We start from the raw sequence: 23,786 nt of genomic DNA, 5'->3' as shown, positions 1-23,786 counted from the left end.
CCAAAAGAATAAAAATATTACTGTGAATATCACCCAGAGGATAATGCATGTTAAACAGAGAAAGTTTCATGTGCATTCATTTCCCCAAAAAAAATTAAAATTTCTTGAACAGCAAAGTGTTTTTCTTCCTCCCCGTTTCCCACTGAACTCGGACACAGCGCGAAACTGCCGTGAAACTGCTGATTCTCATCAGTGTTTTTGTAATTCTGTTAGGCTTTTACCTCAATTTGCTGTAAAAGGCTGTTGTCTCAAAGCACATGACAGTGTGCGTTTCCTTTCCTTAAGGGAGGAAACCCGGGTTCAGCTGTCCCCGGGCCCCTCACTAAGCGCCTGTCCTCCCGCCAGGGTTCCTGACCAGAAGGCTTTGTTGAGTCAGCAGGTTTGGGGGGGGCATGGGCAACGATGTGCATACACACACACACACACACACACACACACACACACAGAGCACAGATAAAAATGCTTCCTTCCTTGTCCTGTCAGCATTAGACTTTCAAAACAACCCTCTTCCTGGAGTGAAACGTATACCACGGTCACCCTATCACTCCCCCCACGGGGGTCCTCGAGCCTTCCTGGAAATTCCTGAGAGTCTGCCAGCCCCAAATTAGATGCAAACAAATTGCAAAAAAAAAATTAACTTCCTTATACTGTTAAAACACTCATTCCACTGTATATAAGCTATATAGAGGAATGGCAATAAAAAGCCACTTGACTTTGACTTGACAATGTGTGTGTGTGTCATTTATTCCCCAAAATATTTTCAAAGGGGCACAACATATCATTAAAACATCACAGCTCCAACTCCTCGCCTCCCAATCTGAGTTTTAATTGTATAATACAGTAAAAAGTGACAAAACCCACATTATAACATAATGTCACATTTCTATGTTATACACGTATCCATTATTTTTCGATATTATTACACTGTGACCCTGAATTGGACAAGCTGTTATTGAAAATGAATAAATGATGAAATGAATTATATAACTATATTAGAAATTATATGTTACAGTAGGTATTATACACATCCATCCAATTTCAAAGGATTACATATATGATGTTTATGTGTCTGTCTCCATATAATAAATATTTATTTTATGTATATTGTGCAGTTATGAAACTTCCTCAAATTGTTATAATATGCCTTGGAAAGATGTAACTAATACTGAGTGTTTGTCATCATTCCGTCGAAGAAATGTTTTCACAAGGTCAACAAAATATCATTGAAACATTACAGCTCCAACTGTATTTCTCTTATATTGTGTATTAATGATACCATAAAGTCAAAATTGCATAATATATAATGTATACATTTAATATACTGTCACATTTGTTTGTATGTGTATATATATATGAAATTAAATAATATGATGGAGATGAAAGGAATAATAGTATATTAAAAATAGTATACTGTATAATTCCTGTTATACAGTATCTATGCAATTCCAATTAATTTAATACTGTATATTCTGTATTGCATGTATGCATATGTACACCTGTAATACATATGTATGTATCTGTAATGATAAAACTCTGAAGAAAGAGAAAAACTTGTGTCCTTTGATGTGGCTCAGTGTGACTGTATGAATTATAAAAATTAGTTTAACAGAAAATCAGATTTTAAATCTGTATCATTAAATCCCGTCAATAGAATTAAAGTGCGGGTGGCAACAGCAGTGTCACACTGACCTTTATGTGCTGAAATAGCAGGTCATCTGTGAGCTTTTGTCCCGTTCTGTCCACATGATGCTGGTTTGCTACATGCCTTCCCCCCCAGTGCTGTATTTCTTATGAATTTTACATAACACTATTTTGTCACATATTTGCTCACTGTTTTGCACAATAAGAAGAGGTGATGATGGTGGGGGGGCATCGATTGTTCCGTGGAGCCCACGATGCTGCTCACCCGATGAGTCAGCGTGGAGGAGGAGAGCAAATCGGTGGGTGGCGGAACGCGTCCCGGGTGGGCGCCAGGGCCCCATAGGAACAGGAAAGCCAGAAACCCTCCTCCTCTCTTGGTCGGCGCCCTGGGATCTGACCCCACATCCACCTCCGACCCCCCTGCTAGACGTGCTTCACTTCTTAGCAGAGAAGCAGAGTTAAAAGAGAAAGTCTGAGAAGTACTGTATTAGGGATGCTTTTATTACGACTGTATCTCACGGTGACATTGACTATGCTGAATATTTAACAGGATTAAGCGACACCTTTTCCGTGGAACTAGATTTATAAATCATGAAAAGAGACGTTGCTGAGCAGCAGAAATACGCAGCTGACCGCAAAACCACAAAGCGCAGCAAAACGGGGGTGATTCTGTTCCAATCATCACATTTCTGTCCATTCAGGACTAGGCACTAACCATGGTCCAGCCCCAGGTGGGGACACAGAGTCCAGTCCCAGGGTGGGCATGGGGTCCAGTCACCCAGGGCAACGGGGCCTGCAGTCAGAGTGAAAGATATGTATCTGAGTGGCGAGTCCTTGCGAACCGTTACCCTCAGATCATTTGATGCCATCAATTTCACCTGGATGAGCTGTCTGTCCCACAATGCACTGGTGACACAATGTAAAAAAATGGGAAAAAAAAATGCATTAAAAAATCCAGACGATTGCAGGATGGCTTCCTTGTACACGGCAGTGGTCTGGAGCTAGATGGCAGCTTATGCTGGTCACGTGATCAAATACTGTATTAACCTGAACCACTGCTTTTGTTTTGGGTCAAACCGCACAAACCACCAGTCATGGCGCCTGACAGTACAGAGACATTTCCTTCCTGGTAACATCTGTGAAGATGCAGCGAGTTCTTCATTTCAATAAGTGAAAGGTAGACAGGGGAGGGGCTCGACCGCACGATGTACCGTTGTGGAACCAGCCCATGCAAAGATGGGCAAGCAAAGACCCATTGGGGGAACTGTGCGGTCCATTCCTCAGAACTTCAAGTCGTGCTCGAAGATGGCCACAACCAGGAGACACGCCCAGCCGAGCAGCAGGCCCACGTTCTGCAGCAGGAACATCAGCCAAGGTCTCTTGGTCTTCACGTGGCTCATCTCTGGAAGCTGAAGGCGAGGAAGGGATGAGGACAGGTAACATGTTGCTTATTGGACGGACCCCTGTTTATTTTGGAACCAGTCAGGTTACACCTCTCATTGGACGCTGAAGTGCCCTTTGTTACTGGCTTTTATGTGTTAGCTGTTTTCTGCTTTATTCATGTATTGTTGATTGCCTTTCTGTTGAATTGCTTTTCAGCTTTAATACAGTGAAGGTGACCTGTGTTAACCTGACAGTAAAGTGCACCGAAACACAACGGGGGAGTGGGACCGATAGGATTCAAACCTGCAGCCTCCAAGTTCAAAAGCAACATATCTAAACATGATGCCCTCCCCTACCCCCACATTTCCCTGTGATTTAGCTTTTATATTTCATCATGTGACACTTTTTCCATGACTCCCATCACTGAGGTACATTCAGACCAAAACCAGCAACATGGTGGAAGACTTGGATCTAAATGGCAATGAAAATTAACGCAAACTTTTCCTTGAAATTCCAGTGTTTCATCAGATGATTTAGAAAACGAGCAAGAGCCTGTCGCTGCCATGGAGCTGCTGATATCAGTGCCATTGGACTTTGCAGAAGACCACCACTCTCGATTTCATCCAGTAAAATGTCAGTGTGTTTGAGCAAGGTGTATAAGAAACGGTAAATTATCTGTTACTTTGGAAAAACGCGGCTGAAGGATGAGGTGTGTCAGTATGGAATCTGCTTACCATTTCCACCAGCGACAGGTAGAGGAAGATCCCGGCGGTTACTGTGAAGATCCAGTGCTGCACCTCAATGTCCGAGGAGACAAAAAGACCGATGTAGAGCCCGAGGAAGGCGGTGAGGGCACTGAGGAAGTTCATCAGCACAGCAACCTTCACAGGCAGACCTGAGCTCAGCAGCACAGCAAAGTCGCCTGAAGGAAGGAAATGGAAATATCAGGAAGTGCATATGCTACTATAAAATAACATCTGTAACATATCCATCCATCCATCCATCTATCTTCAATAACCGCTCATCAAATACATGGTCACAGCAGCTCAGATACAATCCTGGCAAACACAGGGTAAAAGGATGGGTACATCCTGGACATGATACCAGGTCATCGCTGGGCAAAATTACGCAAATGAGAACTATCAAAAAGTTTGACGATTTATCATTTATTTGAAAGATTAATCGTTCATTTCAAATAGCAGCTCCACACCCTTGAAAGTAACCTCCCCAGGCAGTTATGATTGTTTTGGACTAGGTGTGACTGGGTGAATACGGCGGGTGTGGCGCCACAGCAATGTTTTTTCTGGCTAAAACTCGTCAACAGAGACAACAGTGTGTGAAGGAGGATTATGATGGTGCAGGAGCCATCGACCATTTTCCCGCAGCTCATGATGGTTTCTCTTAACTTCATCCCTCCATCAAATTAAAACCTCTTTAAAATTGGCCTGAGTGATTGTTTGGCCACCAGGAAGTGCCATTATGCCCTTACCTGTTGTAGACAAAGTCTTAGAACTTTTTGATCACTCATCCTACAGTAAAACCAATAAACCTGCAAACTTATCAATCCATACACATAGAGACATGATCTTAAAGACCCTTAAATAGAAACTCAACCCTATCCCACCAGACCAAATGTTGGCACTCATTTTACACTCACTCCACTACCCCACCTACCCATTTCATGCGGGATCTCATGGCATAGTATGGCCACAGTGGTCGCAGTGCCGGTCTCAACCGAGGAAGAGAAGGCCGCTCCGATGACCAGGCCATCGGCGAAGTTATGCAGGCTGTCGCCGACGGTCACCATCAAGGCCAGCAGGGGCACCCCTGTTCCTGGGCAGCATGTTCATATAGCTTAGTGATGGCATTAGACACAACAGCCTTTGGGAATCTACAGGTGATCACAGCCACATGAACAATGTTGGTCAGTGTCGTGATGAAAGTAAGTAGGATCCTTACTCTTCGGATGAGGGGAAATGCACACTTCGGGCTCATCGGAAGGAATTTCGGTGCACTCGGACTCCTCCAAGGTTCCCTGTTGTGCAACACGGGCAAAATGAACTGGAATGGTCTGGAAACATGAGAGGTCACTCGAGAAATGTGGTCATCAAGTGGTTTTCCACCAGCTGCTGTTGCAGTTACAAAATAAAACCACAACCACCACAACACCGGCAGTCCTGCGTCGGACAGAAGGTGTCATTAAACTAATCTGACGTGTCTCGATGAGATGTGTCAGAAAGCCTTTAAATCGTTAGAAAAGCAATTATCACAATTTCTTACAATATTTTCTAACATCTGCAGTTCCAGTGTTTCATTTATCTGTCAATAATACTCTACAAAACATTGTTAGTTTCCCATTAGTTTCCAGTTTTTATAATAGGTGTGTTTCTCGTGTTTGTGCTGGTTTTCATGGCAACACCATAGACTTGTTTATTCCAGTTACAAAGAGTTTTCTCTCTGCCAGTTAACTATTTTTGGATATTTTTTTCATTAGAAAAGAACATTCTATTTATTTTTACTGATTGCACAGCAAAATAGCTGAGATTTTCAAATGAAATTATGGGCTTTCTCAAAAAGCTAAGTTTCAGGAGGTGAATAAATGGGTAAATAATTTCAAGTAGCTTAGGATACAAATCTATCATTGTCAGTTGCAATGGGCAAAGGGATAGGCTAAATGAAAAATAATAATTAAAAATAAATTAAAATAAAATAAAATAGAAACGACATGACCGGAACAATGCACACACACACCCACACACACGTGTTCCACATACGAGCATAATGCTCTTTTTTCGATATGTTGCTGACATATCTGTCCACATGGCGTTGAACTCGGTACTTCTTTCCGAAACCCACTGCTCAGATTTCACCGTCCAGGTTTCCTTCATTCCACATGAAGCGAGAAAGAGGGCTGGATGACTCAATGCAGGCGGTGGGGTCTCTCTCCTGCATCTCCCGTTCCAGCTTTACCGCCACCCACCTCACAATTACGCTCTCCTCCACGGCCTGTTGTAGCACACAGCTCTGCATAAATTACAGAGTGCTGGCTGCCTCGACACTGCTGGGTCTGTTCCATCCGGAGCCCCAGCGCTCCACAGTATGCTTTCACCCCTGACTGGCTCCTGGCACATCAACCCCGCTCCCACACACACAGAGGCACACACACAGACCTCCAGAGTCATGTCACCAGCAAACCTGATTGGTTCGTTAAACATAATGGCGACAGACGCCGGCTGGACAGAGGGACTGCTGCTGTCATCGGTTCTTTTTATAATTTGATAGGGGTATCGCAGCTGTGCTGTTTTGAAGCCCAGCCCCCCTCCACCCCCATCCGTGATGCACATGTCACCTTAGGCTATGAGAAATCCTCAGTGGGTACTCGGTGTGAAGGACAGTCGACAGGCAAGATAGTGGACAGATACTCAATGGGCAACATAGTGAGTGAGCAAATACTTGATGGGCAGGATACCTGGTGAACAGGATACTTGGAAGGTAGGAAATTCAATGGGCACGATAGCAAAAAGATAATCAGTGAGCAGAAACCTGGTGGGCAGATACTCAGTGGGTAGGATACTGTGAACAGGATACTTGGTTGGCAAGATACTCTGTTTCCAGGTTACTTGATGGACCGGATAGTTGGTGGGTCAGTTACTAATGGGACGCTTTTAACACTGGTTCCCTGGACCAGACATCAAGCCAGTGGAGAGGGAATGACTCGCTTGGGAAGCTTCCAACGTCTTTTTTTCTCTACACCTGCCAAGATTTGATCGATCCCATATGGTGTACTTTCCCAGGTGGCAATGTGCCCGCTCAATAGGTTCAGATCCCTGGAGGTCATAACCTGCACTTAACCTGAAGTAAAGCACCCAAGGGCATGTGTGGATAATATAAAACTTTGTACTGAATTAGGTCACTTTGGATGAAAATGTCCTGTAACACATGTATGCAATAATAATGTCGGGTTTTGGCTGCATGTGGAAGAGCCCAAGGAACTGGGGTTTGGTAGAACGTGTGACTCTCACCAGCTGCATGGTGGAGATCGATTTCCCCCTCTGCGAATGAGCGTTGCAGTGCAGCTCCAGTGGAACATCATGAGAATGGCCCGGTCGCTCGTTCCGGAACAGATGACCCTGTAAAAGGGGTGTGACAATAAAAGTTGACTGTTTAGCCATGTTTCGAAGAACCACTAGCTAGACAAACCCCTGGCAGGAGATAAGATTAACCCCTTATGTTAATATCATCAATTGAAAGTGTACAACACAGCCTTCTTTTGACTCCACAGGACAAGTTTTATAGCTTAGCAACCGCAGAATACTGTAAGTGAGCTATGTTCTAGATGTGCTCCTTGAATTTCGGTTGTTCTAGAGCTCTCTAGTGAGTAAATGATATCATAAAACAAAAACTGATAGGGACTTTATCCATATTGACCTTATTTAACTGCCTTACAGTTACAGGCATCCCATCCAAAAAGAGACCTGGTAAAGCCTTGCCTGGCTGTGTGCTGGCATGACAAAAGAGAAGATCCTTTCGATGAGGAAAAAGCCATAGATTCCTGCTACAATCCCCAAGATCTTCCAGAGGTAATCGTTCCCCTCCATGCTGTAGTGGTCCTTTTGATGGCTGTGATTGTGGAGGCCCAGGATCTTTTTGGAAGAACAGAAGAGAAAAAAAATGTACAGATTACTAATCAAATTATGAATCCATCCATCGATTATCAATAACCACTTGTCCAACGCCGAGTTAGGTGGTCCAGAGTCTCTCCCAGAAATACAGGGGTACACATTACAAATGATTAGCGTATACTTTTGGAAGATGGAAGCATAGCACAAAACCCCATTAGCTGAAACACAAATGAATTTGATGACACAAAAGTTCACAAAATTTCCAAACTAAAAATTAACTTCAATGAATACGTAAATCGCCGTAAGTAGCTTAGCGTATCAGCCTAACAACTGTAAGCCACCTTGGATAAAGGTGTCAGATAGCGAAATGATAAACAGATAAAAACGGTCGCGTTAGCTTAGCGTGTTTTCTGGCTGTTATCTTAGCAACTTAACACCACAGAGCTGGTTTACTGCTATAGTACCTTAGCTTATTCCAATCTTATGCAAGAGTGATCTTAGTAGCACTTAGTAAATGTTGTCCATATGGCCCTTTATGGTTCCATGGCTAAGAGCTCTGGCCAATGTGTCCTTGGGAAGTGGTGCTACTAAAGTAAAATCAGTAATTTGGAGCTTCACCTGTGGGATGAGGTGCAGCAGGGCGTCCCCAGAGAGTGTGCCCACCGCCAGGCCCACAAAAAGCTGTAGCAGCATGTCATAGGTCTCCTGACAAGTGTTGAAGAAGACAAGGGCGGTACCTGCCATGGAGCTTAGCGTGATGAGCAGCACAGCCGCCGTGCTGTAGCCATACTCTGGATGGTGGAGAGCGGAAGGTTAGCGGCTTAAAAAGGGTGGTCAGTTTGGTCAAAAGACTGCAGGCTCAAATGAGCGGGTCAAGCTGCTCTTGTACCTTTGAAGAGGGTAATTACATTTATATTTATGCATCTCCAAAGATACATAACTCAGGGCATGCAAAAATGTCTTCCACAAAAGATGAAGAGCTTTAGATGAAGCCACGGGATTGTCAAAGCACAGCTTTTTTGGCTGATCACACAGCTGCCTGTACAGTTGAGAGTTGGACAGTAAATACAAGGATGATCGAGACATATGGTGCAATGCAAATTTACGAGAACATTCTTGAGGGCTGGTTGGATTCAACATTTCTGAAGGAACCTTAACCTGGATCACCTGAAAACTGATGGGGCAACTGTGGAGTCGTGTAGAACTTAATAACTTTTTTGCTCTGGATAGCAAGCAGTTCTTACACACAGACATAAATCACACACCACGAGCACATTTACAGACTTCTGATTTCCTGTGATGAAGCAGCGTGAGCTTCTCATGCGAAAAAGAGAATACCACTGAATTTCAGGGGAAGGCAGTTCACTCTGAACCACATTACTTTTGTGGTTCTGTTTTTATGGCGCTTTGTCTCACGACTGAGAACGGAGGATTTAGTCCTGCTCGTTTGAAGATTTGGCTTTTAAACCATCACTAATTTCCCTCAACTGGTTTACAGAATCCTATATCCTGTCCTCCTCCCTGGAACTAAGCAGGAAACACACTATTCGCCTGAATGTTATTCTGTGTTTCCGTAAACATTCAACATTTTATAGTGCAAATGTTTTCTTTTTTTTAATGCACTTACATACATGCCCTTGAAATACTGAGAAAAAATTAGCCTATTTTCCCTGAATTATATACTGGACTCTAGAATTAGCCAAATTTGATTTGCTTATGCCCTATGGTCCAAGATAACTTCACGCCATGAAGAGGGATTTGCTAGATTCTGGAATGCAGAGGTCTCGCTGGGATAGACGGAAGGGTCTTACTCTCGACAGCGCTGGGAGGAGTGATGTGCAATGGATGCTCATGAAAGCCGCACGCGTTATCTAGCATTTGCTGGATGATGGCCGGGCAGATCTGCTCAAATTGCTCCTTGGAGATCAGGGGGTGGGGCTCCAACACGAAAATCTCCACCAGCTGATTGGCTGAGAAGCAGACCTGTTACAAAATGCAAAATTCAAGTTTTCCTTTTTTTTTTTTTGAAGAAATGTCCAACTGGCGTTTTCCAAAAAAAAAAAAAAAAAAAAAAAAAGCCAAGGCTGCGGACACTACATCAAGACACCGAGTCAGGATTCTTGAAGTTCACAGTCTACACACACCTTTGTCCAATCTCTGCTGCGATCGTGTGGCTCCTGATGGCAGATCTCAGATTCTGCAGCGTCCGTCCACCTCTGGACGGGGCTTCTTGTGTTCCACCTCCCTCTGCTGTGGTGATAATAGGCCCCTCCCCCTCCCACACCCACCTGATACAACAGAGCTTCCAGGTCTAGGGAGAAAGCGGTAGAATGACAAAGTCATGTCATAATGGCACAATTACTCTGTCAGGAAAAATCAGAAATCTGTACATTCAGGCGTCCAGAGCGGAACTATTTCACTTCTACTGTAAGAGATACTTCTCTTATCATTTAGTGATTTATCTGAGTCTTTTTCCAAGATATCTGGAAATGGAAGGTAAATGCCTTACATTTACCTATCCATTTATGTAGCAGGGTGACTTTTACTGTATCGATTCAGGCTAAGCACCTTGATCAAGGATGCTGCAGCAAAAGGTCTGAACCCTCCATCACAAGGTGATGGCTCTAACTACGAGGCTGCCCATTAAGAAAGGTAAATATACTATTATAAATATACTGCTATGAAACATATGATAATTACAAACTTTGAACCAGATCAAGATTTATCTGAAACAAATAATTATCGCTGTGATTTCATGTGGCATTAGGCATGAGGCAGTGATGTTGTCTCAGCTGTATTTCTGTATTTTTGTATGTCATTCTCAGCTGTAGCTGTAGTCCTTTTTTGTTTAAAATGTCCATCCTCTGCATGAATTAGCTTTATTTTGTGTATTATATGAAATGGAAAAACTAATGTATATAGTTTACAGTTTTCCTGTTGGTAACCGAAACAGTCGGAGCTGTAGGAAGGTGCCCTTGTTCCGAAATGACCGTTTCTCCCCAGATCTTCACCTGCCACCTCCAGGCTGGTGGTGCGGTTCAGGGACTCGAAGATGTGGTCGATGAAGAACCCCGGGGAGGGGAGATCACGTTTGCTGAAGCACCGGCCCAGGAGGGCGTGGCTCACAATAGCCGCGGCCAGCTTTGCCACAGCGGAGGGGTCCGCCCCACGGCTATCCACCACACCCACCTCTTCCATCAAAGACGAGGCATTGACACACTGATGGGAGAACACACAGGACTACACTTTAGGAACCCTTTCTGTGGGAAGGAGGACACTATTTGTGCTTTGCATAAAGACATCTTATCCGTGTTCTACATCACCATTTCACACCATAGTGGGTTCCCCTCGCGGGGCACTAGCACGGGCCTTATTTTGGGATGGCGCATTTGCCATGTTCACTAAGGAAGTCATAAATTAAGCAGCAGAATCATGATGTTGCAGATGATGGGTCGAGCTCACTGACCTGCCCGGATGAGGCTCCTGCCTGGTAATGCTGGTTAATGAGTCGGAGCACGCTCTCCGTTTCATTGGGGGACAGGTAGTCATCGTCTTCCTGAGGGTGCAGGCTCGTCACGGCTGAGAGGTAGTACTGGAAGTCCCCCGGCACCACAGAGCTGTTGGAGGTGCACAGGTCCTTCATGTTGACCACGTAGTAGAGCAGCACGGTGGAGACCCTGCCGAAGTCCTCCTCGGTGAGGTAGTTCCTCCCATCATCCTCCAAGACGGAGAGCAGAATGTCGGCTGTAAGGCACTGAGGCAGAACAAGACGAGAGATGTATAGACCCAACATGCGTTCAAACATCTCAGCCGCTTACGCGGACAAAGGAATGAGACTCAGAAAAGCAAAGTTACTGGCAGCTTCAGCCATAACAGCACAATGTGTGTGGGACATGTGATCAAGTAATACCTTTCATTAAAGCCTATTTTGCTGGCTGCGGCCAGAAGTATTTGCTGATAAGCAACTAAAAGAAAAATCTGAAATATTTTACCGGAACAGCGAACTTAAACTGATTATCTGGAGCAACCTTCTCCTCGAGCCTGAAAAAACAACTGCTGACAAAGTTTAGATGAAGCGCAACACCTGCTCAGTGAATTTCTTCCTATCAGTGCAAAGTCATGTAATAATTTTTTAACTTCCAACTCCTGAATGAATGCTTTCAAGGCCTACACAGACAAAAAAGCAGATGAGGGGCAGTGAGTGATGTGCAATCATAGATAAATATCAATTAATTAATTTTAGAAATGCAGACACACCACTAAATAAGAGGCACAGCATCCAGCAGCACTGCATCATAAATTATATTTTGACACAACTGTGGCAGAATTACACCCCCACTTGAGTGTGACAGCATAAAATACCATCTTACGCACATCCCCTAAACAACCTGAATACACGCACACATTTTCGGAACCGCTTGTCCCATACGGGGTCACGGAGCCTACCCGGCAACACAGGATGTAAGGCTGGAGGGGGAGGGGACACACCCAGGACGGGACGCCAGGCACCCCAAGCAGGACTCAAACCCCAGACCCACCTGAGAGCAGGACCGCGATCCAACCCACTGCGCCACGGCACCCCCTACAACCCGAATAGCAAAATAAATCTTTAACAGAAAGCTTGATTTAGCCCCTTCTTTTTTCTTGTTAAATCACAACCCAAATTCTTTTTCTGATGACGATTTGGAATATAGGCTGGTTACTCTTGTATCCGGGGGCGCGGTGGGTTGGACCGGGTCCTGCTTTCTAGTGGGTCTGGGGTTCGAGTCTTGCTTGGGGTGCCTTGCGACTGGCATCCTGTCCTGGGTGTGTCCCCTCCCCCTCCAGCCTTATGCCCTGTGTTGCTGGGTTAGGCTCCGGCTTCCCACGACCCCCAATGGGATAAGCAGTTCAGACTCTTATATACTTGGTAAGGAATTATATTTTATTGGTATGATTGACACCTATTTCCATTGTAAACATGTGGATGACTGTCATGTTTTATCTTCTTTCAATCTGCAATTAATACTGTGGCATATAGCACTCTGGATTTGGGTGGGCCAATAAGGATATACAAGCAGCATTCATAATGAATGTTTCACTGGAACATCAGCACACAGGAAAATAACGCTCTCGGTCTAAGAAACCCTTTTTCTCAAGGACTTCTACTTTAAGACAGCCCTCTCCATCTACTTAGCATCTGAAGGCTTTTTTTTTCTCACTTCCAAACACAGTCACCACTTTATTTTGTCCTTAAGTCCCACCAGTGGTTGCACACTTTATTCACATTTTCCCATAATGCAACTATTTACATTAAACAGGTTTCCTGCTCAAACTTGCGGTAATGTGGGTCGTTACAATATTCACATTGCAGCTTACATTTATTCATTTAGCTGACACTTTACTCCAATGTGACTTACAGTGTTACTCTACCTACAATTATTTATTCATTTTTAGAACAGGGTAATTATACTGGAACAATTTTAGGGTAAGTGCCTTGCTGAAGGGTACTACACCCAGAGGTTTGATTCAAACCTGCAACCTTTGGGTCCAATGACAACAGTTCTTTCTTAAAAAAAAAAAACTTTTTTATCCATTTACACAGCTAGGCAATTTTTCCTGGAGCAACCAAGGTTACCAATCTTACTCAAGGATACTACAGCTGCAGGTGAGGTTAGAAGGTGCAACTTGTGGTCCCAAAGGCAATAAAAATAATCAGTAGACTATCAACCACCCAGCTATACAGCTTCTGTATGGTAATTCAGAGGAATTCTGGAATGTCTGGAGATTCTTCTGGAACTTATTTGACTGTGCTTTGTGAGATCACGAAATATTTTAGACCTACGAACCTTTCACCCCTGGTTTATGTATGCGGATGTATTAACAGTTACTCAGTGAAGTGCTTCTGCATCTATGTTGCTGTGACCCAGTGCTGTTCCGCTGTTAAAAAAAAAAAAAAAAAACATCCTGAAAATACATCTGCATATCATCACTGCTTCCTGCCAGTCACTGCATATTTCTAAAAGGTGAATTGGGGGTCCTGGATGATTCTAAGAAAATCAACAGCAAAAATGAACATATATGTTATATGTATTTAAAGTAAAATCTATAAAACTAGTTGTGTTTTTAATGAAGATCTGTAATTTATTTCTCCAAGATTCTTCTCTATGAGGTTCTTTTACTAAGGACTTATAATAATAAGTTCTGCTTTGTGTCTGAGTTGCAGGTCTGCAGACGGCCGCTCACGAGATCGCTCAAAGAAAGAGAATCACTTGTGTTCCTGAATGTTTTGTTCAGACAGTTCCTGTATTCGGAAACAGCTTGCAGGGTAAAAGGGTACAAGCAGCACTGCCAACAGTGGTGAGAAGGAAGGACAGAGAGTGGTCTTCCTGTTCTCGGCAGCCTGAAGTGCTACATCAGATGCTCGGCTCCCAGGAGAATGAGCGTGGCTGTGCAGGCCGCCTCCACAGGTGCTATCGGCGCACTTGGGTGTCAGCCGGCTCTGACTAATGCAGTGGCAGCACCTTGTGATGTATCACAGACACAGTGGACTCAATGCCAAGAGTAGTTCGTATCTGGAGAAAGGAAAGACTACAGGATCCAAAGCCTTAGGGCACTTGGTGTTGTATTTTCAGCACCTACAGTGCATTTCGAAAGTATTCAGACCCCTCAACCTCTTTCATGCTTTGTTGTGTTGTAGACTTGATTAAAATGGAATTAAATAATTCTTTTTAACTGACAAAATGAAATTAAAACAAAAAAAAGAAAACAAATTGCCTGTTTACATACATATTTACACCCTTTTTTCAGTATTTTGTCAGACCCAATGAAATCTATTTCGATTGCCCCAATCCTTTCCCTAACCACCAATTCTAGGTTCATAAAACTACAAAGTCAAGAAAAACTGGAGGGGTCTAACTTTCTTAAGGCTCTGTATATTTCATAGTTTTCATTATTCAGTTGGATAAATTTGATCAGGTTGAAGCTGACTGCTGACTGCTTGCGTAGTTTTCGTGGTAAGCTAGAGCATGGATGTGATTTACTACTGCATTTTTCCACACTGGTCTTTGGATTGTGTAGGAAGTGCATACAAACGTGGGCAGAACACATAAACTACTCAAAGACTGGGAAGCGAAACTCCAAATCTGAAACAACAGTCCCGGACCTTTGAGGGAATGGTGTTCCCTGCTAAACCACCATAATTCTCAATTATTATTTAACAAAACACTTTGAAATTAGAATAAAATTAATGGAAAATTGCCTGAAGATGTGAGTGCTTACCAGTAACACCAGTCAGAGAACAACAGTCAATACTGGAGAAAAAGGAAATATCCCATGTGTAATGTACACTGTATATCGCAGTGGCTGGATGAAAGAAGCATTCCCATCATCCTTTGCTGTTTAATGTATTCATGTTTATTGTACTTGTTTGTGTCTGTTTAGTTTCTGTAGTGTTAGGCAGTCCTAACGTAAACTGGAGTTGCTCTTTGTGGTGGAGTTGTCTTGTGCTATTGTTGGTAATATTTCTGTGCAAACCGGGAGTGTGTGTTCTTGTATTCCATGTTACCCTCTAGCTCAACAAGAGCAACATGTTTACCTTTGTTGTTATTAAGACTTCTCTTGTTGATGCAATTGCTACCCCATCTGAGAGGATTTGTAGTTATTTAGTGTTGCATCCTGCACTATCATTGTGCAACTTTCAAAACTCAGTCCAGTGGCAAGACACTTTTCTAAAGGATCTACAATGGACCCTTGGCCAATGACAGCCCTGGCTAACATCAGTTCAGCTAAATTCTTGCCAAGTAATTAATTAATCCAGCTAAAGTTTCATTCACCATCTGAGTTCTCACCAGCATTCTACTGGTCTGTTTGCCCCATGTGATCCTGGAGTACCCTCACGGTTTAAACGGCCCAGCATGCCTCACTCCAGGCCACCCAGACTCCTCCAGCCAATAAGCACGCAGCAATCCTTCCACCATCCAATTAGATGTAAGAATGAATTTAGGTTAACAGATTTTTATTTTTGTCACTTTATTTTCACTTGATATGTAAAGTGAAATTTTAACATTATATGGTAAAATGCGCTTTGGCTAAAGTCTAAATCGGTTAACATTATAAGTTTTTGCACAAATTAGTGACATTACCTGGGACACCACTGTATACACCTTTCTTAATCCTGACATCACTGAGGATCTACATGATTCCGAAGGAGTGGAATACAAGGCTGAAATGTTTATCTGACATACTTCTGACTCAGACCATGTGGAAGTTGTGCAGTTTTTTAGGCTGCAAGTCTGATTCATTACTACCTGATGTCAGCACACAGTTAAGGTAAAAAAAAATAAAAAATCACAAGAAGTTTGGAAAAAAGCACACAGCAAGGGGAAGACAGCAGGTGCAAAAACTCTCCAATCAGGCATTCTTTTTTACTCTTTCATTTCGATAAGCTCTTCATTGCAAATGAGTCTCTACTTCTGTGCAGGTCCGCGAAACGAGGCGTTCATAATTTGAGCTATTCATTTACCTCAAATGAACCACCGTCAGACCACAGGATAAATTTAGTCTTCTCTTATTTCCCAGAATAGAACATAAAAGTCTGCTGACAAGGAGCAGCTTTCAGTTTCTCTGATTTTACCTTCCGTACCTCAATAACGCTTCTATTTTCAATCTTTTCAACATTGTTCTGATAATGTCACACTAAATAAAGGTGAAGAAGACATGCTGAATATCATCCAAGCTGTTGAACCCACTTCCCTACCATTGCCCATGGTCTGACCTGTTGGCACTGGTCCAGGGTGCCCCCAATCCGGCTGGGGCACTGTACAGTTTGGAGAAGACTGGAGACCAACGCCCCCGTCTGGTTCCTCGGAAGCCGCACCGGGTCGTCCAGCGGGAGGGCCTGGAGGGCTTCCCTCATATAGCCCGCCTCCCTGCCTCCCATGGCTCCAAGTGCCCTCATCAAACAGCACAGGTGCACCAGTAGTGGCATGGCCCACCCCCTAGGAGCCATACTCGTCTCCAGCTGTTGATCGGAGACTTGTCCTCCCTCTGGGTGGATAAATCTCTGCAGAAGAGGAAAAGGTGAAAGTCTGAGTGGGGAACAAAGAGAAAATTCATGAAGACGTTATCTGTCGAATGTCGATGAATTGACTAAGCCTGACATGCCCTAATGAGCAGCGGGGGGTCTTCATGGGACACTTAGCACCTAAATGAGCCCCATTCCGGGGAATGCCTGGTGGAAACGCTGGCCCCACAACCAAGGGAGCTGTGTTGACCTCGGCGTTCCCTTCATTTCAAGGGAATAATAATTGACGCTCCATATTAACTCAAGTTGTGGAGATTGAACATAACAAGCATGAATTTCGTCTGTTACATAATTTTTTCTAGCTCGCCACACAGTTTATTACATACACAGCATAAAACAGTCTTTTTTTGAGTACAAAAAACTGCCCGGCTACAGCAAATAAGGACAAACACACTTTGGTGGAGCTGTGTGCTGCCAATGTAGACAAAGCAACAACCCAGACTGGACTGACAGCTACACGCATGCATGCTTTTTTTTTTTAATATAAAAACAAGAGTAATGCATGCATGCATACATACTGACTATAAATACTTTTTAAGCAACATATTCATTTGTTATATACATTCAAGAAAAGCACAAAGGTATCAGTCATTGGCTTTGCTGTTTGTAGCAAGATACTCAGAGAATTTGGATAGAGGGAAAACTTAGGTGCGCGTGCCCCATTAGCTCAGGATTACATAAGTAACAAGGGTAAAGGGTCAGCCCAGTTTATTCAGAATTATTCCTAGATGAATTTGGTGATGGATACATGTGCCGTCCGGCTGTCTGGGACAGGAGACAGCTGGCGATACGTCCCGGCGGGTGGACGTGCTTGCATGCAGGGTGTCCCTGTCGCCTGCCAGCCGCTCTCCCGCAACACGAGCAAATCGCAGCGACACTCCAGCTCTCACTACGTGCAGGTTTTCTGTGCTCGGGCAAAGCTGCCCCCAAGATGAGTACCCCGGCTTGATACGCTCTGAGCGAAAGCACAAAACGCCTTCTGTCTATAAACTTTGACACAGCCAAAAAAAAAAAAAGAACGACATCAACAACATCAACAACAACAACAACAAAACAAGGCTGCAAAAAAAAAAATCTCACCTTTTTCCTCTGGTGGTTGATGGAGCGGGGGTTGTTTGGCTGCTTCTGGGGACAGCAAGGAAGGCTCTCAGAGAATTCCGGCGCATTGGCAAAAACCTCTTATCAGAAATAAGAATTGTGTAAGCTGTAGAGGATTAGCGACAACGTTATAGGGCTCCAGTTGCCATGGAGAAATCTGCTTTCATTTCAACAATGAAGGCACTCTGAGCACGGCTTGTGGGGAGGGGGGGAGAGTCGAGAGCTGCTGCAGGTTGGGGGGGCTCTCGGGTGATGTTTCCCGAGAAAGAATCGCATTGCAAAACCTCTATTATCCTTCAGTGGTAAATCTTTACATTGGGGGGAAAGGAGAAGGTAAGGGGGTGTTGGGGAGGTTGGAGAGGCTTCAAAAAGGACTTTACTGTATCACATCAGGCCTGTGGACAAAGTTGAAGGACTTTTATAAAGAACAAAGCCCTTTTTAAATATGGGTCCTGGAGTTAAAACTTGGGGAGGGGCGACTGCGCTGGGGGGACATCGAGGAGCCATGAGGGACCCCAGACAATGTTCTCCACCAACCTTCTCCAGCAGCGATCCCAAATAACACCTCTCATCGTTCTGTCATTTCACCTATGGGTTTTCTCTCGTCCTTTCATTTAACGCGACGTACAAAAATTTTAACAAAACAGCAAGAGCGGTGATGTGGAAGAATTATCGTTAGCAAGACATTAGCTCATGCTGAAATTCTTCATTTAATGGAGCAGCAGTGGGGAGACACCAGTGCAATAAAATGTTCTCTGAAAACACCTTCAAAAACATTCTTTTATAATGTAACACTGACCAATAAGGGCAGCTGGTGGCATAGTTTTTAGATCTGCTTCTTTTGGACCCAAAGGTCCCAGGTTCGAATCCAACCTCCAGCTGTAGTACCCTTGAGCAAGGTACTTACCCTAAATTGCTCCAGGGAAATTGATCAGCTGTATAAATGGGTAAATAACCGTCAGTTGCTGTGGAGAAAAGCTAAATGAATAAATGTGACTTAAATAACACCAATGTGTACGTCATTGAATGTTCTCCTGCCTTGTTACTTTTACAGAAAAGTACACCACCCCCATCCATATCCAACGTCTAGGAGATATCTCACGCTTCCCACAAAGTTAGAAAGAGGAGCATTGTCTGCTACTCGGTCTTGTTTGGAACTGAGCCCTGCAACGCAGAGATAAGAAATACACAGAAACAACTTTTGTGTCCAGGAAGACTGAAGAGCGAAACAGCAAGTTTTTCCATAGTTACCCTACTTGGATTTCAGTTTATCTTGTTTTGATCTCAAGCCCAGTCCCTCCTGTTGACCTACAGACAGCAGGTAGTGGGGCTGTACTGAGGACTTCGGTGTGTCACCGCAAGGCTGTAGGTTCATATACCGTAAGGAAGTGGAACTGATATTATTGTTGTTTTATTTTCGCTTACATGCAATAGTTGCTTATGCACAGAGCTACACTGCTTGTCGCTGAAGCCCTGAGCAAGGTTCAGAATTCACCGCGCTGCCGGGACCCCTTTGAAGCATCTCTCTACGGCCCTCCGCCATTAATTAGGCAGCGTTGCTAATGAGGGCGAATTTCAGCGCCGACCGGGTTGGAACACGCTTACAGTCTTTTGTTCTCTCCCGGAATGACATTCTGGCTCACCCTTGCTCCGGAGGAAAGATTCCGGCTCTCTTGGTAGCGTAACCCCTACCAGCACACATTCATTTCCAGTCCCTCTAAATATTCCTCTCGCATCCACCAGTTGGATATCCCCCATGGTAAAACAGCATCTTTCGGTCACTCGTCGATGGAAATGTCACACTTTAAATCATGACACAAGAACCTGTGAAAGGTGTGACCCTGCTTGATGGAAACTAGTGTATTTCACAATTTTTTTTGTTAACAAGCTTGTAAATGAGGTGCCATGCCTTCCCAGCGCCTCTGCACCAGCTCCCAGTGATGTAGGATTCTTGAGTCTTGCTTTGCGTTCACTTCTGTCTCAGTTTGTCCCCATCCAGGGTTTGCTCAGGTGTACTCAAACTTTTGACAGGTACTGGAAAGTTCTTGAGTTCTTCAGTAACACAAGTTCTGTGCACATCTATAACTGTTGCCCTTTTGTTAACGCCACTCTGGAATCACGAGTCTGCAACCAAATCCCTCCTTCTGATGTAACAGACTTTCTGTATCGCTCTCTGAGATGTACGTCACTCTGGAGAGAAGCATCTGCTAAATGAATAAATGCAAATGTTCAGATTTTCTAAACAGCAGATGCCATTTTCAATGTTCAAATTTTCCAGCTATCAGGAAAGTCTTCATATTAAGCATTTGCTCAAATTGAACTTGCAAATGATTCATATCCCTGTCAAAGAACAAGCTTTGACACACACACACACACACACACACACACACACACACACACACACACACACACACACACACACACACACACGAGTTTGGACACTGTGGCCATGTGATGAGCGCACACTCATATGTGTCATTTCATATCATATCATTTATCATTTCACATGGTCTCAACTGCTAATCAATCTTGAGCCTTTGAGACCAACAGTGCTGAACTGACATGCTGACACTACTTAATTATAAACACAACATAAACCAAATTATTTTTGAAAAACATGCATTCCTGGTGCCCCAGAATGCAAGTTTTATCAATGTACAAATATGATTATCCCAAGCTTTACTTCATTTCCTCAAGCACACTTCAGGCTGCAGACCCTCATGAAGAGGATATATGGGAGAAGACAACAGCTATGAAGGTGGTGTGGGAAGTACAACAAGACAGACAGACACACACAGGCTGAAACCACTTGTCCCAAGCAGGGTCGCAGTGAACCAGAGCCTAACCTGGCAACGCAGGGTGAAGGCCAGAGTGGATGGGACACCAGTCCATTGCAGGGTAAGCCAAGCAGGGCTCAAACCGCAGACCCACCAGAGAGCACGTAGAGGCCAAGCCCATCACACCACTGCACTCCCTGCAACAAGACACCTTTATAACAAATAAGACCATGCATGTTAACCTGGTATGCCCTGGTGAGGACTCCAGCTCCAGGTTGAGCCATGATGTGTTAGAAAATGGCCTGAAAAACAGGTGGAAAGTAAAAGAAACAGCAAAGAAGAAAGATGACTGTACATAAGATCTGAGCAAAATATGATGGAGGTGATTATTATTTATTCATTCAGCTGATGCTTTCGTCCAAAGCAATTAACATTGTGAAGTTGATACTATGTGACTTATAGAGTATTAACCCATTTCTACAGCTGGGTAATTACTTACTGGAGAAAATCAGTGTAAATCCCTTGATTTGGAATAATGTCATGTACTGCACATTGCAGTAATAACTACTTATTAACAAATACATTAAATTTTGTAATTTCACAGGAAATTTGACTTCTTCGGTCTGCTGTTCGAATCTATACATTTATTCCCTTAACACTGAGGACGTTTGAACTCCATCTGAGTTTAACAGTCCAATCCACATGCAAAAGTGAAGAAATCCTGGTAACAGCTCACTGTCATCTGGAAATGATCAACTTTACATAGTATATTTTAAGCTACAAGATATATTTGGTCTCGAACCTGGTCCTTTTATCTGTTGATATCCCTCCTGTTGCAGTCCCGTTTCCTGCTGACTGCCGGCGAATCACCCCTCCATACCTGATGCCTTTGGCTAGGCCTCCACTCATTGTTCCTTCCAAACACTGCTACATGCAGAGGCAAACGACAGAGAAGAAGACCATGTTCAACACCTCCACAGGAAGCGATGGCCAGGGCCAACGACAGCGTGAAATGAGCAACCTTTTGAGTTTAACAAACAAAAAATTAAGCTAGCGACAGGTCATCTGGGATGGGGGAGTGACCAGGGGTGAGGTGGCAAAAGACTTTTTAAACCTTTTTTGTCATCTTAAAAAAAACTGAAAAAGGACAATAAAACACCAAACATAGATTAAAGCTTTGGAGATGTTTTTGAAAAAAAAAAAGCGTCAAACCCTTGCCTTGTGGCAGACTGGCATCCTGTCCTGGGTGTGTCCTTGTCACGTTCACACCCGCACCTCAGTTGACAGTACCTGATGATCACCAAGCACCTAACTCACCACACACCATTTAAAAGACCCTCTTCAGCTCCCATACCTTTGCAGAATCTCATCAGAGACAACCGTTATCCTTCGCGACGGCTCGTTCGCAGACAGCCCTTGTTTCTTGTGTCTTGTGTGTTTTCAACCTCTTGCTTCATCCTCCGACCACGTCCATGGATCCTCGTTCCAACTCCGACCTCCAACTGACCGACCCTTCAATTCGTCTCCTGACCAAGCCCATGGATACGTTCTCCAACTCCGACTGCCAATTGACCAACCTTTCACCTGACCCTGACACCGAGAACTTGCCTAAGTCCTTCACTCCAGATGAACGACCCTGCACTTGGGTCCAGCTGTTCCGGCTCCCCCAGTTCCGTGTGGCAGTCCTCTCCCCTTCCGCCTTGTGCCCTGTGTTGCCTGGGAAGGTTCCTGTTCGCCGAGACCCTTCTTGGGACAAATGGTCGATTGGTTGCAATCCAAAAATTTTCCTTGGAGAAAAGGGTCTATTAAATTTAATTTTAATAGAAAAATTTAAAGTGTCTATTACATTTACATGCATTCATTTAGCAGATGCTTTTCTTCAAAGCGATGTACATCTCATAGAAAATACAATGTGTTCATACATTAACCGAAAGAGAGACATAATTGCAGATGTGTGATTCTTAAGTGAAGTTAGTTTCTTTCCACCATATGAACCAATATTCATCACACAAGTACCTGCATAAAACTTAAACAGAATATTGAGGATTCCTGATCACCTTCATACTAATTTTTTTTTTTTTTGAGATACTCAAACATTTACAGAAATTACAGGAATTTACTTACAGTAAATAACTTAGTTATTTACCCATTTCCACAGCTGGTCAGTCTTACTGGAGCAATGTAGGGTAAGTACCTTGGTGAAGGACATGAGAGCTAAAAGGGTGACTTGAACCTGTAACCTTGGGGTGCAACTGTAACAGCTCTAGTCACTACACTACCAGCTGCCTGTAATTTATTGCCACTTGTTAAGTAGTTAACTAGTAAACAAACATAGAATGCAGTGCTCTGCCTCTTCTAGCTTCTTCTTATGGGCAATCAAGGAGATTGGGCGTGTGGGGGAACCTGTTTGAATTCTGCTGGACTGATCTCAGGTGGACTCCTCATGTGTTGAGTTGCTGGGAGTTGTGAAATCTAAATTCAACCATGGGAGTGACAACTTGTTGAAGAAACCGAAGAAATTTCTAGTGAAGTAATGCACAAAATATTTGGGAAGATCCTCATCTGCTCCTTCTTCTACCTTGAGATTGGCTTGAGGAAGTGTGGCTTCTCAGAGCACAACCTTTCCTTGTGCACCCTCCCATGGCTCTTGCGCTATGTCAATGGTCCAATAAACGTCTGTCGTGAACTACTTTCCTGTGTAGTTCTTTGTCCCAAAGGAGCCCAAACCTACTCGCTACAGCATAATTGGAATCAATGTGTTTTTTTTTTTTTTTGAAATGGTGGAAAATCATTTTTTAAGTGATGAGGAGACTCCATTGTTATACTTTGCTATTGTGACAACAATTTAGAAATGTTGATTATGAAACAGCACTGTTCTATAACATCTGGTGGTGTAGTGGGGAGTGTTTATTCCTTTAGACTCAAAAGTCACAGGTTCAAATCTCACCTTTAGCTAGAGTGCCCTTGTGAAAGGTACTTATCTAAAATTACCCTGCTACATACTGTATGCATTGGTAACCTAACATTGTGAGTGACTTTGAAGAAAGCTTTAAATAACTTTGTGAAAAAATGTTTTCAGACTCTCATCCTGACCGCCGACCCCCAGGAGAAGCTGTCACTCAAAGGGATGGGGAGTGAGTTAGACCACTCTCTGCAACATTAACTAACAGGAAATCTGCTGGATGCAATATTTTTTGGGAG

At 43.6% G+C, this 23,786-nt stretch overlaps 1 protein-coding gene across 1 annotated transcript; it reads right to left on the bottom strand.

Annotated features, from left to right (window-relative positions):
- Positions 1 to 1,649: 1,649 nt before the first annotated feature.
- On the bottom strand, positions 1,650 to 17,933 carry LOC108937074 (zinc transporter ZIP12-like). Its single transcript, XM_029255034.1, has 13 exons — positions 17,791 to 17,933; positions 16,402 to 16,689; positions 11,113 to 11,400; positions 10,658 to 10,865; positions 9,791 to 9,957; positions 9,458 to 9,629; positions 8,265 to 8,437; positions 7,515 to 7,667; positions 7,047 to 7,154; positions 4,984 to 5,059; positions 4,699 to 4,857; positions 3,759 to 3,946; positions 1,650 to 3,050 (listed from the first exon to the last, which is right to left on the bottom strand). Exons 2-13 carry the CDS (start codon positions 16,633 to 16,635, stop codon positions 2,922 to 2,924), a joined length of 2,055 nt encoding a protein of 684 aa, XP_029110867.1. The 5' UTR covers positions 16,636 to 16,689; positions 17,791 to 17,933; the 3' UTR covers positions 1,650 to 2,921.
- Positions 17,934 to 23,786: the final 5,853 nt, after the last annotated feature.

The sequence above is a fragment of the Scleropages formosus genome, chromosome 9 (genome assembly GCF_900964775.1).
Source record: "Scleropages formosus chromosome 9, fSclFor1.1, whole genome shotgun sequence".
NCBI lineage: Eukaryota > Metazoa > Chordata > Actinopteri > Osteoglossiformes > Osteoglossidae > Scleropages > Scleropages formosus.
The sequence above is the reverse complement of the archived record's forward strand: the minus strand, read 5'-3'. Positions and strand labels throughout refer to the sequence as shown.

Coding starts and splice junctions, on each gene's coding strand:
- LOC108937074 (XM_029255034.1), bottom strand. CDS start 16,635: ATGGCTCCTAGGGGGTGGGCCATGCCACTACTGGTGCACCTGTGCTGT. Junction 9,630..9,790: donor GCAGCAGAGATTGGACAAAG/GTGTGTGTAGAC, acceptor ATTTTGTAACAG/GTCTGCTTCTCAGCCAATCA. Junction 8,438..9,457: donor TCCTCCCAGCGCTGTCGAGA/GTAAGACCCTTC, acceptor TCCACCATCCAG/AGTATGGCTACAGCACGGCG.